At 40.8% G+C, this 16,040-nt stretch overlaps 1 protein-coding gene across 1 annotated transcript in view; it reads right to left on the reverse strand.

Moving 5' to 3' along the window:
- Positions 1-1,721: 1,721 nt before the first annotated feature.
- Positions 1,722-16,040, reverse strand: part of GPD1L (glycerol-3-phosphate dehydrogenase 1 like) — a 36,846-nt gene continuing 22,527 nt past the window's right edge. Inside the window, exons 6-8 of the mRNA XM_061587230.1 lie at positions 8,226-8,459; positions 6,178-6,284; positions 1,722-2,112 (exon numbers count right to left, since the gene is read on the reverse strand). Coding sequence (XP_061443214.1) covers positions 2,016-2,112; positions 6,178-6,284; positions 8,226-8,459 — 438 coding nt within the window. The 3' untranslated portion in view covers positions 1,722-2,015. The remainder of the gene's footprint in view (positions 2,113-6,177; positions 6,285-8,225; positions 8,460-16,040) is intronic.

Raw genomic sequence — 16,040 nt, forward strand, 5'->3', positions numbered from 1 at the left:
CAAAAGGTACAGATCTCTTTCTTCAATCATAAATGGGCAACCCATTTAATGTCCAACCCCAACAAGGGAATTAAATGATATATCAGATTCTTTAACTTGCCCTATTTCAACACTAGGTAATTTCAGTCTTTAAGGCTATACTCCCATACACACTTATCTAGGAGTAAGTCCAATTAAACTCAATGGCACTTACTTCTGAGAAGACACGTATAGGATTTTCCTGTAATTCCTTTAAGACACCAGGGAAGTCAAGGCAGTTTAGACTAGGGATAACTTCTCCCATTTAAAGGCAATGGGGGTACCATTAAACAGATTTCAATAGGTAGTTTAAGCAGACAGCTGGACACAGTAGACATAGCAGGCACTGAAGTAAATCACAGCATGTTCATTTATGATACAGTCATGAGCTAATGAGAATTCCCAACACATTCCTTGGTGTGTGGTATTCTGAGCAGCCCCTGGCACATTACCTACGCCAGGGATGGATGACCTGTGGCCATCCAGACGTTGCTGGACTATGTAGTAAAATGTGTCTTTAGGTTAGATGAACAGCAAAGAAAGAGTTAACTTTCTCTAGAGGGTATTACAGACTCTAGGGAACTATATTTAGTTACTGGAGTTAGTCAGTATGGTGTGTGCTGGGTGAGGCCTAGCACAGAACAAACCCAGATTTTTAACTGTTTGAGAATTATTGAAGAAGCTCTATTTTATCCTCGGTCTCATCCTGATCAATATAACAGACTACAACTTCCATCATCCCTTCCAACTGGCCATGCTGGCTGGGGCTGATGGGCGCTGGATTTCAACAACATGTGGATGGCCACAGGCTCTCCACCTCTGCTCTACATTAAACACAACAACATACCAAGAGCTGGAAAGCCAGATAGCACAAAAGCAGGGCCTGTGAATCAGAACCACACATACAGCCAACAGTTAAAAGAAAAAAGAACAAAGTTCCTCAGGAAGGGATCTTTCTGCAGAAAAGGAGTATTGAGGTATTAGTCCCTATTTGCTATTCCTAATGAAACTTGATGAGTGGACAAAGATAAAACTGCAAGAGGATTTTCCTCTCCACATACTGGCCATTTCCAATACATCAGAGGACGCCAACAGACTAGTGGTAAGGTCATATCTGAATACCTCCAATGGCAATGAATTGCAGTCTTACCACATACATGCAATGGATCAGAGAATTTCTCTCTCTCACACACACATACATCATGACCTCAGCTGTTTGCCTCAATTCGGCTCAGACGAGGGCAGTTTTGTATTTGCATGTCTCAAAACCACAATAGGGTGTTCATTTTATCCATCTAACGCATATGGGTGGATGTGTGATGCTAACCACCAAAGCTATGCTTATACATGCCATTGGTACACAGGCCGTGTCTACAACGTTCCCCCTTTTTTAAAAAGAAAAAGATTGCACCCACTTAAAAACACATTTGAATTTCTTAAAAATATCTTTTAAAATGTAAGTCAAAAGGTCAAAGTGCTCCTCCCTCACCAAATAAATGCATTCAAATCAATTCTCATTAAAATGTTTGTTAAGCAATCTCAATAAAAGGCATGCAAACCTACATTTTAACAAACAGCCTCAATATAAAATGTATTTCAGGCCACCTCCAATTCCCATAAGAAAAGGGCCTGTCCCCACCCACAATCATCACTAGAGGGCACCAGATGGGCTCCTTTATGAAAAGAACGCATTAGAATAAAGGTTACAAAAACATCAAGCATTTTCCAAGTGCTAAGACATATATACCTACGCTTAGAGGAGTGTGAAAAGCCTGCATGGTATATCTGAAAACATCTTGAAATATTAGCCAGTAAAAATGACAGCTGCCATTCTAGGAATCGCATTATTATGTCAAAATGAAAACAACCTAAACAGCTGCCATTCATTTCACTATGATTGCTTAAAGGAGTTAATGTTTTGTAAAACTTTGTGATATCCATTTGAACCCACATATGACTAGGAAAAGGCAGGAGTTGCAAAAATGGCAGAGCATGGTTTATATATGCTGAGGATGACTCTGAAGACAGGAAATCATCTCTTGGACAGGTTTCCCTTTGTAGCAGATTTGATAAACGGCAGCAAAGAGCGGAAACCTAAAAAACAGACACAACAGGAAGGCAAACATTTTACTAGACGGAGAGAAGGAAAACTAAGAATGTCCTGCATTCATGAAGCATTGATGACAGAGCAAAATTTGATACCTTATTTAAAGATACTAGTCACTTCAAATCAAGCAAATGCAGCACATTTTCTCACATATTTTCAGCCAATTGCTTGTTTGTTTTTTAAAAAATTACCAGGAAGAGGGTTGCAACTTTTTGCCCTTTTCTTTTCACTATATTCTGCCAGGTAAGGATTAGCAGGGCAATGAATAATCTTCCCATTGAGCATTGTGGGTTAAAGACCCTAGCTATCGAAATAGAGCTTGAAGAATGTATAGGAATTAATGCAAAAGTTCTTCATGTGACATTTTAGACCACTGCCCATGTAACCCAAAATTCCATCTCCAACAAAGGTTAGTTGTGGATGTTTATTCTATGTAGAATTTAGTAACTACATAATTTCTGGTTAGGAAATATTTCTTTATTATATCCTGCCCTTCCTCTCACAGAGCCCAGGGCAGCCAGCAATGAAGATAAAGCATTAAAAAGAGTTAAAAGCATAATACTAAGTTCAACAGCAGACAATTCAACACTACATTATACAAATATAAGTGACTTCACTGTCTAAGGAATTCTAGGTTTTGGATTGCTTAAAAAGTCACTGACAGCTGGGGTCCAATATAGGACTGCAGTACAGAAGCCTGTTCCAGAGCAGCTTTTAATGGTATAGGGTCTATTCCATAGGCAATTGGCTGGGAATATTTTCTCACCCGGACCCTGAGCACCACCAAATGCTATTATCAGAGGCTAGCAAGAAATTATAGGTCCAAGGGTTATCTGAAACAGCAATTTCTGTTTTCAAACATCTAAATTCCATGTGCCGGTATGACATAAGTCATCTTATCCATAAAACTTTTAGGACTTATATTGCAGAAGAGAAAAGCAGCCATTCCATAAAGAAGTCCCCCGCCCCACACAAGACAACAGTGATCATAGAATCGTAGAGTTGGAAGGGGCCTATGAGGCCATCGAGTCCAACCCCCTGCTCAATGCAGGAATCCAAATCAAAGCATACCCGACAGGTGGCTGCCCAGCTGCCTCTTGAATGTCTCCAGTGTCGGAGATCATGATCAGCCATCATGTTTCAGTTAGCTGTTAACTGCCTTGGGTTCTCTAAAGTGACTGGGAGATTTTAGAAGTAATTAGACCTTTTACACGTTTGAGGAGGCAAACTGTCTAAAGCGCCTCAAGCTAGCCCACTATCTGTTGACTCCCAATTCGGCACTGAAAGTTCTCGGTTTATTAAGCAGTGGAGGCTCATCTATTAGGGTGGATGGGGCCCTGCCCCACCGACCTCAGTCTGCCCTCAGCCAGCCCCACCTGCCCACCTTCTTATTTAGAACTAATCCAGGCTTGTGGCATGGCCTATCAGCTCCCTCCTCCTTAGTCTCAGTGTTGCCCTTGTAGAACTAAGGAAGGAGGAGGATGGTGACTAAACTAGAATTAGTTGGCTTTATCTCCACCTATAGGTGGGCTCCCTGCTTTCCACTCTACCAGTACCAACGGACACAAGCCACCACTGCTATTAAAAACATGCCCATTTGTTTGCTGCCATTTCAGAAAAAAAAAGAAATTTTAGTTTGTGGCAATATAAGTGCTACCTTGGATTCAGTGAGGGAAGTAAACATACCATTTTGCTGTTACCGACCCTAGACAGGGTTGGATCCAGTGGAATCCTTCTGCCACCTGAAGGAGTCCTTCCATTTGCAGAAAAAACTTCACTTCAGCGGAGGCTTTTGCAAACAGAGCCGAGAAGGTAATGTTCCTCAATTTTCCCTTACAGCTATAGCCCAATGCACTGTTCTAGAGAATCCCTCAACCCTCCAGAATAGATTTTCAGATGCAGAGGGTATTGGTTAAAATAGTCTTCTCCCACCATCCCATTTCTATTCATGGGAGTCAAGAGCACTCTGTTCCACAAGCAGAGTCCAGCTCATGGATCTCCGGATCCAACGCATACAACTTAATAATAGTTTCTCCCAGAAACAAAACAAGCAACAGTGACAACATATATGTCTTTCTCTCCCCCATCTCCCTCTGAGTATTAAAAGGTGGAACCAGATAAACAAGATTGCTGAGATCTGACTTGGCACAAGAGGGAAGACCAAACATTTTCCAACTCTTTCTTTGTTTCAAACAAAAATAAGAACTGCACATAAACTTTGGCTGGAATTTTCAAGTCCTTCCAGCTAATCACTGTGTGCATCTTGTTCCGTGGTCATGTTATAACAGCAACGCAACATGTAACAGAAAATATCACAGTCCAAGAGAATTGCTTTTAAATATGATGGATAAAAGCAGCACTCCAAAAACACTGCCATTCAAAGGGATGCACCAAAAATTTTACAGACTAGATTTACCAAATAGAAAAAAATCCAATGCTAAAGTCTTTGCATAAAAAGTCCCTGGAAATTCCCAGTAATTATGTAAGAGAACATTCCAGTATTATTGGGAGCTGGCATCAATTAAAAGCACTAGTACTTGAATAAAATGAAACTGGGGCTCAGGTGTTCCATCAAGACAAACATGAAGAGGGAAATTATATTTTAACTTTACCTTTGGGAGGTTCGTTTAAGTATATGCAATAGTAAATTACTTCCCCCTCCTGCTGCTCTTCACATCAATGCATTGACGTCAGTGGTTTGGTTCTGTGGAACAATATCTTTTCTTTGCATATAAGCATTGATGTAATGCACTGAAGGTATACAGGGCTGCATTCACCCTTGGCCAAACCTCTGGGAGTTGCAGGGTAGTAGTGGATGTGGCCACCCACACTCTTGGACACAGACAAGGGACACACACAGGCATGTAGCCTTCCTCCTCAGTTGATTCATGCAGATTATTGCCCCCTCCTTACACATCAAATGAGCGATTCAATGCCTAGAGAAGGGGCAATTTGCATCTCCATCAGGGCAACGACAAAAATATGCCACCACCACAAAAAATTGGTGAGGCCTTGTGAGGAGTGTGTGTGTTAGATCAGGCTTAATTTACAAGATTCATAATAAGCCTAGGTATATCTAAGTTACTATGTTCTTGATTTAGCAGTTTCTTAGTGAATAATTCAGTTGGATTCATCACTGAAAGCATTTTAACACAATATAGAAATAAACTACCTAGAACTTTGGATGGGCTTCGAGTGGGAAACTCAACTCTCCTAGTGCCGTGCAACTTAGCTGATTCTCACCAATTCCATTTATCACAAAACAAACATGCATTTGGTTTCAGAGGGCTTCTCACTATTGGACAACCATTCAGTCTTGGACTGCATTCAGACGTGGAGTTTATTGTGCTATTTCCCCTGAATATAATGCTAACATTCTTATGTTTTTAGTGCTTCTGTCCCCATTTCTAATGTTCCTTCCACACTGCCAGACCTGCTGAGTTATGGAACTGTGTTTCCCCGCCCCCATTAATATACCACCATGTCACAGGAAATTTCATTCACACCAATGGATGTGGTGTGACTCAACAACAGCTGACATTTTCGGACATGTCATCATCCCCCACACTTTATATGCATCCTGCTGTATGCTGGAATACCACCCAAAATTTTGTTATGTGAGTGACAGTGGTACAATCCCAAGAAAACCATGGGGAAAATAAAACGCTAAACTCCCACTATTTTCCAGGTTAATGGGGTTGCAAACGGATTTTTTCTGGAAGCAATTAACACAGAAATCAGCACTAAACTTGGCACTTGATTCCATTACACTCCCAGAAGTAGCTTTTACATTGTGTGAAAGATCATATAAAACATGAAAATTAACAGGTAGGGAAACATTGGGTAAACCGAATAAAGTACTATCTGAATGCAGCCTGAGTTATCTCAAACTTCTTGACACATACATATTTGTGGGCTGGGGTATAATTTGGTCTGGAGATGGTGAAAAAGTAACAAAAATTATTTAAAAAATAGACAGTTACCAGAAGCTAACGCCAGCCCATTCGAGAAGCAAAATGTTTAAATCATGGGTTAAGCACTCTCTCACTTACTTCTCCACTAATCCTTTCTGTTGAAGAATGCGATACACCTCTGCAGAAGTCTGTGGCCCTTGAAGTTTTTGCCCGTTCAACAACTCTTGCTCCAATTCTTCAATAGACTGAATATATATACATATATATACAAAAGTTTGTCTTTTTACAATTCATAAATGTTGATAAGCATTTTTTTAAAATTCTGTTACAAGAACTTGAGGCAGAAATCAAACTTCAAACCAGCAGAGGATGGACAGACCCTACTATAAAATATTAACTCTAACAGTTAATCACAAAGCTCAGTGTAAGCCTACATTAGCCTTCACCAGCTGGCTGGTGCTTATGGAGGTTGTAGTCCAACATAACTGATGGCACCAGGCTGGTGAAAGCTGATCTATACATAAGGGGGGCACAGTAATCAAGCAGAAGCCACTGCAGCCAACCAATTTTAATAGAACTTGAGCTAACCCATTCTGAATCATTGGGACAGTGGGAGTTTGTGTGACTCAACCCTACCAATACCTTTAACTAGGATAGCGGCCCTCTGGCAACTTCTGACGAGTTGGAACTAAGAGCACTCAATGGCTAGGATAATGGAACTTCTGGTTTCCCCCTTACATTTACAGCATAATCCTATGTGCGTCTATTCTGAAGTAATCTTCACAGATTTCAATGGAACATACTCCCCAGGTAATTGTGTATGAGCCTATTGCACTGTTGCAGTTTTTCAGGAGATCGGATTACAGTGATTCTGGACCTATCTCCAGGGTCGGTTTCAGAAGACAGCATCGGGTAATTCTCTTTTGGGCCCCTGGCAGTTTCGCTGTGGGGTGCCACAAGGTACCATCTTGTCCCCCATGCTGTTTAACATTTATATGAAGCTGTTGGGAGCAGTCATTAGGAGATTTTGTATGAGGTATCAGCAGTATGCTGATGATACCCATCTCTATTTTTCAGTAACATCTGAATTGGGAGAGGCTGTGCAAACCCTAGACTGGTGCCTGGACTCGGTGGTGGGCTGGATAAGGGCCAATAAACTGAGACTAAATCTTAGCAAGATGGAGGCATTGTGGGTAGGTGGTTCCTAAGTCTGGATAACAGGTCAATTGCCTGCTTTGGATGGGGTCCTACTTCCTCTGAAAGAGCAGGTTCATAGTCTGGGAGTGCTCCTGGATTTATCTTTGTTGCTAGAGGCCCAGGTGACCTCAGTGGCTAGGAGTGCCTTTTATCAGCTTTGGCTGGTAAGACAGCTGTGCCTATTTCTGGACTGGAATAGCCTGTCCATTGCTGTCCATGTGCTGGTAACCCCCAGGCTGGATTACTGTAAAATGCTCTATCTGGGGCTGCCCTTGAGGTTGGTTCAAAAGCTGCAGCTAACGCAAAATGCACGATTGCTTACTGGGGCAGGATATCACCAACATGTCACCCGCTGCTGAAAGAATTGCATTGGCTGCCCATTAGCTACTGAGCTAAGTACAAGGTGCTGTATAAAGCCCTATACAGCTTGGGAGCAGGATACCTGAAAGCTAGTCTTATCCCTCATACACTCAGTCGATCACTGCATTCTGCAAGTGAGAGCCTCCTGCAGATATCATCTTTGCAGGTCTATTGTGCACAACACAGGATGCAGACTTGTAGTATTGGGACACCTGCTCTTTGGAATTTCATTCCCCTTAAATATTAGACAGGGACCATCTCTGTTATCTTTTTGACACCTTTCAGCAATCCTTTTAAGTAGAGACTTTATTCCTGTCTGTATCCATGTTGGAATTGTTTTTAGATTTTTTTTAAAAAAAAGTTGTTTTAAAGAATTATTTTTAAAGAGGTTTTAAGATGTATTTAAAGGTGTTTTGTTTAAGATTTTAAAATATGTTTTTAGTGTTTTCGTTTGTCACCCTGGGCTCCTTCTGGAAGGAAGGGCGGGATATAAATTTTAAAAAATATTAAAAATAATTACAGACAATTGTTTTAATCTTGATGTCCACATGTCCCAAGATCATTCCAAACATGGGAAAAGATTCTAGAGTCAATGCCCCAAATAGAACAGCCAGTCCCAGGTACTGTACCTTTCCTGTTTTAACAAACGCTTCGGCCACTCTCCGATTGCGGCCCCCATAGCATGTTGTGATGAGATCTGCAACCCCGCAACTCTCCAGGAAAGTAGCGGTTGACACCTGCCCCTTGCAGAAGATCTTTGCAAAGGCAATCATTTCCATGAGTCCAAGTCTAATGACAGCTGCTTTGGTATTATCACCACAGCGAAGGCCGTCGCAGAAGCCAGCTCCCACTGCCACTACATTCTAATGGATGGTGGAGAAGGAGAAGGGAAAAAAAGACAACTGTTTGGTTGAGAAAGACTCTGAAGCTATCATTACCATGTTTAAGGTTTACATACTGTATATAAGTTCTGTGGTCCAGTGGACAGAGTACTAGTTCTGAACCAAAGAAACATCATTTCATATGCCATTTCAGTTGGCCATGGGCAAATTAATTTAGGAGGGAAGGGGAAGGGTTGTAACTTAGAGGTAGAGCATCTGCTTTGCATGCAGAAGGCCCCAGGTTCAATCCCCAGTGTTAGGAAATATTTTATTGCTAGACCCCAAAAGTTGTTCAGAGATGCTAAGTTGTAGTCACAGCCAGTTTCGTTTCTTCCCATGAGAAATAACACCCATAGGCGCCTCTCTGGCTGGAATAATAATATCTTGGAAAGAAGATAAAGTGTACCCCCTCTGGAATGTTATTATTTTCTCTTGCCTTGTTTTACTTTATACACCCTGTACACTGTAACTTTATGTCATACCCAGCACAAAGAACGAAGTCTTCCCAAATACCTTCCTTATTCATAAGTTTTACGTCACACAGCTGAGTAAATAACTTTTACTAGCCCCATGTTTATCTTTCACCAAGTGTCAAAGTAACTCTAATACTCGCTTTTCCTCAGTTCTTATCTCACATTAAGTTTCTTAGATTGACAAGTGTATGAATTCCTTATCACCTCCTCGCCTTTTAGAATTATGAGTAATGTAACAAAGAGATGAAGATGCGCTTGCTTTATCTATGTAACACTGTATTCCCTTCTTGTTATGATTTTGCAACAATACCTTGTTTTACTTATGAAAGACTATATAATGGATGCTTTAAGTAATAAACACTGCTCTTTGCCCTGACAGACCCCTGTCTGTGCAGAGCAGAGACCCCTCTTGATCAAGCAGCTGTGTGTGTATTTTATGCTTATTTTATGTTTATTGGTATCTGGCTGAACCACTGAAACGGGCAAATTAAATTGCTAAAACTTGCACTCCTATTTTAAGGCTGAGGGGTGCGCTAACTCTCCCTTCTTGGGGAGGGGGCTTAAATTTGAACCTTACAATTGGCGACCCAGATGGGACTCCACAGAGATTCCGCTCCACTCCAGGTTTTGCAAAATACCCACAGGCGCCCGGAGAGTCTTTCTCTCCTATGGTATTTTGGAAAACTGGATGACGGAACTGCTGGAGTAAAAAAGTTGAGAAAATTATAGTAAAACACGGTGGCTGCCAGATATCATGTGTTATATGTCTTGTATGTCCTATTGAACCCCTCTTAAGTGTTAGGTAATGGGACGAAGGACGTCTTCCTGTTAAGGTAGGTATGCGTGAGAGAATGGCCAAAAAAATAACTGCAGTTGGGGCACCTCCAGAAGGGAGGTGGCTCGGATTGGGTCCTTTGACGCAGCTTCCTAAATGAGGTGAGGAGGCGGCTAAACAAGGATAGTCCAGCGCAGCTTTCTGGTCCCTATGGAAAGTGGGGGCGCAGAACAGGCTTGCAGCTTGAATTATTGGTAGGAACATATCTGACATAACTGACAACCATCCCCCTCCTGGCTATTTCGTTGATGAACCCACAGACGGCACCCTCTTGGTCGCACTGCAACCACATTTACCCCACCACATCTTAGCCCTCTGGATGGTGGAACCTCTTCGGGGTTAATGTCTGACTCAGATTTAGGAGTTGATGGTGAGCCGTCTGGAAGGGGACCCAAGGTAGAAACTGAATCTACCAGCCCTGGCGGGGGCCAAAGCCCAACACAAGGATCAAGTTGGGATATGGAAGTAGAGGGCCAGTTATAGCACACACACACAAGCACATCACGGAGCTACACTTTGGACACACAATCACAATATTACACAAGATTCTCACTCAACCATGACAACAAAACATTACTGAAGGTGTAAGTACAACGTTCTAATGTGATGGTAAGGAGAACTGTAGCCAGCTAACGCGCTTGCGAAAACCCTGTCCACAAAAGGGGGGACGCCCCCATCCAGCTCCCATGCCCTTTCTGTATGTGAATGAGTACTCAAGTGTGAATTGGACGCATGTGTGAAGGTATGAAAGTTTCTTTGAGTGTTTAATGTGAAGGTTTTCTGTGGGAATGCTAAAAGGGAAACTTTCCTCCCTTTACTTTCACTTGCTGTCCTTATCTTTTGTAGGATTCAACGAACCTAATCTGTTCCTTTATGCTTTTAGCAAACGTGTAAGTCAGAGTGAAGAGATCTGCTCTGTGTGTTTAAGCAAGAGAGATAGAAAAGGGGAGGGTGAGAAACAGGAACGGGAGATTCTTGCCCGAAAGGAAAAAGTATTTTAAACTGAGGCTTGAAGAAAGAGGAAGGGGGGCTGAGGAGCATCAGAGCTCTCAAGGAATGCATCAAGGCTGCAGGGACAGAGCCGAGGAGACTCTGGGTCTCGGTGCAAAACCTTGAGACCAAGAGATTCCTCCCTGATTTTGGATCAGAGCTCTTCCACATGGCTCCAGCTGCATCCAACCATCCACTTCGGGCATAGAATAGGTAATCTCTCTCATCTTTCACCTCTTATAGTAATAGGGTTCTTTTGATTTCTTAAGTTTCAAGTTATGAATGGGTTAATGCTGTCATGCACCCAAGTAATTCTGTACTGCTCTCCTACTCAGTCCTGAAATCCAGGGAAACAGGTAGCCAAGTTCTGAAACTAATTGGAGTGAGTGTAATTTTCTTTTCTTTCTTCTAATGTTTGCTGCCTCTTGTTTTAAAAGCTACGGTTAATCCAGAGGCTAAGGTATAGAGATTCCCCTCCCCTTCTGCGTTTGGCAAAGTGTTTTGGTTAGGAACATTGCGTCTCCCTCCCCCCTCGCACAGTTCTGGGAAATGAAACCTTGCAAGGATTTTGAGCCGGTGGGAAAAGGCGGAACAGGATTTGGATTTGGAATGTTCAGTCTCTGGCTAGCAGAGACTCTTATCTGGTTTGGCGACCCTCCTCTGTTACTGTTTTGTTTTTGTCTTGTTTTTTTGAGAATCAATCTTATTTTGAACCAGGTCTGGTCGTTGTGTGTGGACATGATTGAAGATGATTGTGAGTTATGGCACCGGGCTGCTCCCATAATTTCTGTTCTATAATGTCTGAGTTCCCTTTCCTTTATTATGTTTAATTTATTGGGTTTCGTTTAACTACTTCAGTCTGCTTTCTATGTATGTGCATGCTTAACATTACAGCCCCTCCTTTCCCATCCCACCGAAGTGCCTGTGAGCAGCCGCTGCCCCTTTGCAGCCCAGTATATCTTTCAGCATGATGTGTGAATGTATTTGTTTCTGAGCATGTAAGTTATAATTTGATTACAGGAATCAGTTCTCGACTGACCCAAAGTTTTTTTTTGCTGGCACCTGCAAAGGGAAAGCTTTTCTTTATGCATTTTGTACAAGGTTAGAAGTCTAATTGCTAACTCTTTTCAATTATAGGAAGAAACAGAGGCCATACAGAGTCTTAATTTTAATAATTATTTCCTCCAATTCTTTGACATGAATCTGTTGATATTAAGGGTTTTTCATTTGTCTGTATTGTTTGATAAATGTTTATACATTAACCATGCCTGTTTTGTTTTTGCGCAAGCGTAAAAGGGAATCTCCTCCTTTTGACACATTGAAAAGGAGGCATAGTGATGAAGTATTTAGTTTTCGCTCAGTTGTTCTTGTTTATCCTTTAATTTTTGTGTATAAGCTTTTTGGAGCTCTTTATTGTCACCCAGGTATAAAGTTAAATACGTTAAGAAGTTTTTTTTATTGTAGGAATTAGGTTTAATGGGTTTAAAAATGTTTTCTTAGCAAGCAAATTGACTGAAAGGGAGACAGCATTCTCTTCCACTGTTTGAAAGGAAAATGGCATACTCAAGATTAAAAGTTAAAGCAGCCCCTCTGCTTTTTATGAAAGTGTTTTTAATTGATGTTTATGCTTTAAGTCTAACTTGATCCTTATGGTTTACTTTGGTATACTAAGATTTATTGACTGTGTTTTCCTAATTATGCCGATTAATTTCAGCCAGGCCATATCCCAAGGAGAAAAGGAAGGGCCTAATTAACTATGGTGTTGTCTGTTATGTAATTATAATTTATTCTCCAGTCTGTGTGAAAAGGTCGCAAAGTAATTCCCCTTCTCCTCACAGGCTGCTTTCAATGGCTACTTTCATGAGCAAGGCTCTGCACATGACCAGAGGATGGGGAAACTCAGAAGTTTAGAATGTGTTGTACTGTTGTGTGTCTTGTCTGTCTGTTGCAAAACAATATTTTGGTTTTTATCCACTTTTAAATCTTTTGGAGCTCCTTTTCGTTATCCTGGTACAGTGTTAAGAAATGTAGAGCATAAGTATGTTTTGGTATTTATGACTGCAACTTTAACTCGTCTCTCTCTTTGTATTTTTCTGTGCAAGAATTGATTATATTTAATAGTCATCTCCGGTTGGGAGGGAATTTTATCCATACTAAGAATATTTCCTTTATTTTACTTACCCCACACCTTACCCGTTTGGGTGTATGGTTTTAGGATTCAATGTGCTGCTATAAATTACCTGTGTGTATCTTCCTTCCTGTTGTAATGTTTAAATACCTATCTTATCTCAGTCCTTGCCATTTTGACCCCAACCACCGTGTAACAGAGGAACGTTTCACCTAACATTTTATTTCATCGGGAGCTCCCTTCTCTATCAAGGTTTAGAATTTAAAATGATTGTTTTGTATTGACTTTTGATGTTTGATGCGTGAGCATAGGTTTGCCAAGGTGATTTAAGTAAAGTAGTTGAAGGTAAGAGCAGGTGTACAGATGGATAGAGTTAAAGACCAGGGAATGAAGAATAGAAGTGCAAAGGCTAGGTATTTCCTAAAGAAAGCCCCATGTGCCCATTGCAAGAAAGGGGAAGATGAGACTACTGAGTACGTTGGAATATAGCATGTTGCAAAAAATATGTAGAGGAGGCTGGAGAGCTAAGTTGAGGGATTGGAAACGTGACTATTTTCCTGCTTTTCTTATTTTGCAGAAAACAAAGGCTTGAAAGGTTTTAAGTGATGTTTTATTGACAAACGTTAATTGAAGGAGAGACAGCAAACGAACGAGTTAATGTTAACAATTCAACCCCTCCTCTTTCTCCCACTCTCTGAAACTCAAGGCTGAGAGTAAATGCAACCCCTCCTTTCTCTAGTTCTTTTAAAACAGTATGGTTATGGTTTCATTTTTAATTGATTCTGAAGTATTTTTAAGTATACAAACTGACAATCATTTCTCCCAGTGATATTTGAATTTATTAACTGTGCTAATTCTTTTCAGCCAAGTCGCGATCAACAGGAGGAACTTGGGGAAATTGTACAAAGGCCTTATTAATGTTTATGTTTAAGTAGCTACAAAAATGTTCTTCTTATCACAATGCCGGCTCCTGTCCTTTCCTATATCTATAAACTTTCTCCTACAAATGGATTTGCATCTTCTCTAGGGTTCTCTCTTTCTTTTCGCTGTTTTGCCCAGTATTCCCGTGTTTTTCCAGTGAACTGTACCTGGCCAGAGGCTTAGGAAACTCAAACTTTTTGTGTTGTGTCGTCATGTGTTTTTCTGTCTAAATTCCTTTGATTATCTATTTCTTTTTCCCCACCAATAATGGGAATGCTCAGTTCCAGGTACAAAGTTGCTAAGTTGATAGTGGCAACACAATACCTTGGTTTTTGTTACTTTTGTTCAGAGGTCATTCATCATCTGTGGCCATGAATGTGTTCTATTTTTTATATTTTCTTTCCTGCGCTGAAGTGTTTTCTCCCCAAGGAACATTTTCTTTTTGCGTGTGTATCACAGAAGATTTTATTTTGAGGCATTTTGGACTCAATCTCTGAATTGCTCCAGGACCAGGACACGATATACAACTGGCATGCTATTTTACTGTATTGCTGCAATAACAGTATAGGGGCCTGCTTCATTCTACCCAACCACAGAGCTATTTTTGGGCCTATTTTGGCCAGCAACCTGAAACGGACACCTTGTGCGAGTTTGCAATCTTTTCATAGTCACTCGGGGGGAGGGGGGAATGGAGATTCTTTTCATTATTCCAGTTTCTTTGCCTAGCATCGGCGAAGGACACACAAGTTCAGTTAGAGCTTCCTCTGAACATGAACAGGATGAACTTTGTGCAAGCTATTCCACAGTATGTTTCAAGATCATGATGTTTTATTTCCATTGTAATATTGAATGTAATTATTATGCATTGTCCTTCAAAGATGTGATGTTATTGTTTTTTTTTATTGGTAGCGAATGTTGTACTTCCATAACTGACTCTTATGTTGCTGTATACAATGCCTACCCAATTTATTTTCCCTCTTATCCACTCTTGGAAATCAGTGTCTAAGGAGGTCCCCTTGCCACAGTGAATTTCCCCTCCAACGCCGACCTTTTACTTCTTTGAGTGACTCCAAATGGCTAGGACACCATAATAATTTAAATAAGCCTTGTTTAAATTCGCCGCAAATGGGGGATTATTTGTTAGTATATATTTTATATGTTATGGCTATTTTGTTCTTTAGATGTTTTTACTTTCCAAATTCCTCTGAGTGATTCTGTAATAGGGGTTTACTGAATTTGGTTATTTCAGATGTGAGGTTCATCAGTGTAGAGTTTGGGCCATTTGTTTACTTTCTCACTCTGTCATAACAATGGTTAGGAATACGTAATAATTAATTTAAATGGATGACAAATCATAGGAATTTAGGATTTGTTTGCAAAAATGATAAGTTTGAAATCCCATTAAGATTGCCTTCTCTCAAAATGTTTATTGTATTTTGTTGTGTTTTCATGCTAAGTATTGAATCAAGTTCAACTATTGTATATTATGGATATGGGTACGCGTGCCTTAGAACCTTTTGTGATTATGTTGTTATTGATAAGTACTATATACAACCTATGCTAACACACATCAATAGATGCCTTTGTTGTATTAAGAAATTAGTAGGATGTGATTTTCCATTTAAAGTCCCTGTATGGATCATCCAGAGAATATTAGTTAATCCAGATTTGTTTCAACACCTCAAACCCATTGCATTAGGTTATGGCCTAGCTGATCTCCAGAAGTTACTTTCTCATCCTATGTGCAGAAACAATTAGAAGCAGTTAAACAAATGGGAGAGCAAGCTACACTCTAGATAACATATGATTGCCATACAGTCACTTACATTATAGATAAGCACTCACAGATATAGGAACATGGATGATTTGGAATTCCCTGTTTGGCTGGGGTAAGGGTGCCAAAAGAGGTTTAACCCTTATAATGCACCCCACTGTGGTGATTTTGAATTCTGATCTTTGTCTAATTGGCCCTTGTAATGTGTTTCCATCTCATATGGCACAGTCACACCCTGGAAGTCAGCATTGGAGCCCGGGGGCAGATTTGTGAAAGGACGGCTGTGTATATCTGCCTTCTAGCTATAAAGAGGGGGAGTGATACGGCTTGGCTAACCCCATTTTGGTTCAAGTGGAATCTAGGAGGTGCAAAAGCCAAGAGCTATAGCTCCCACCCCAACTCTCACACACCCCCACCTGATGGCTGGTGATGCGTTCCAGAG

The sequence above is a fragment of the Rhineura floridana genome, chromosome 10 (genome assembly GCF_030035675.1).
Source record: "Rhineura floridana isolate rRhiFlo1 chromosome 10, rRhiFlo1.hap2, whole genome shotgun sequence".
Lineage (NCBI taxonomy): Eukaryota > Metazoa > Chordata > Lepidosauria > Squamata > Rhineuridae > Rhineura > Rhineura floridana.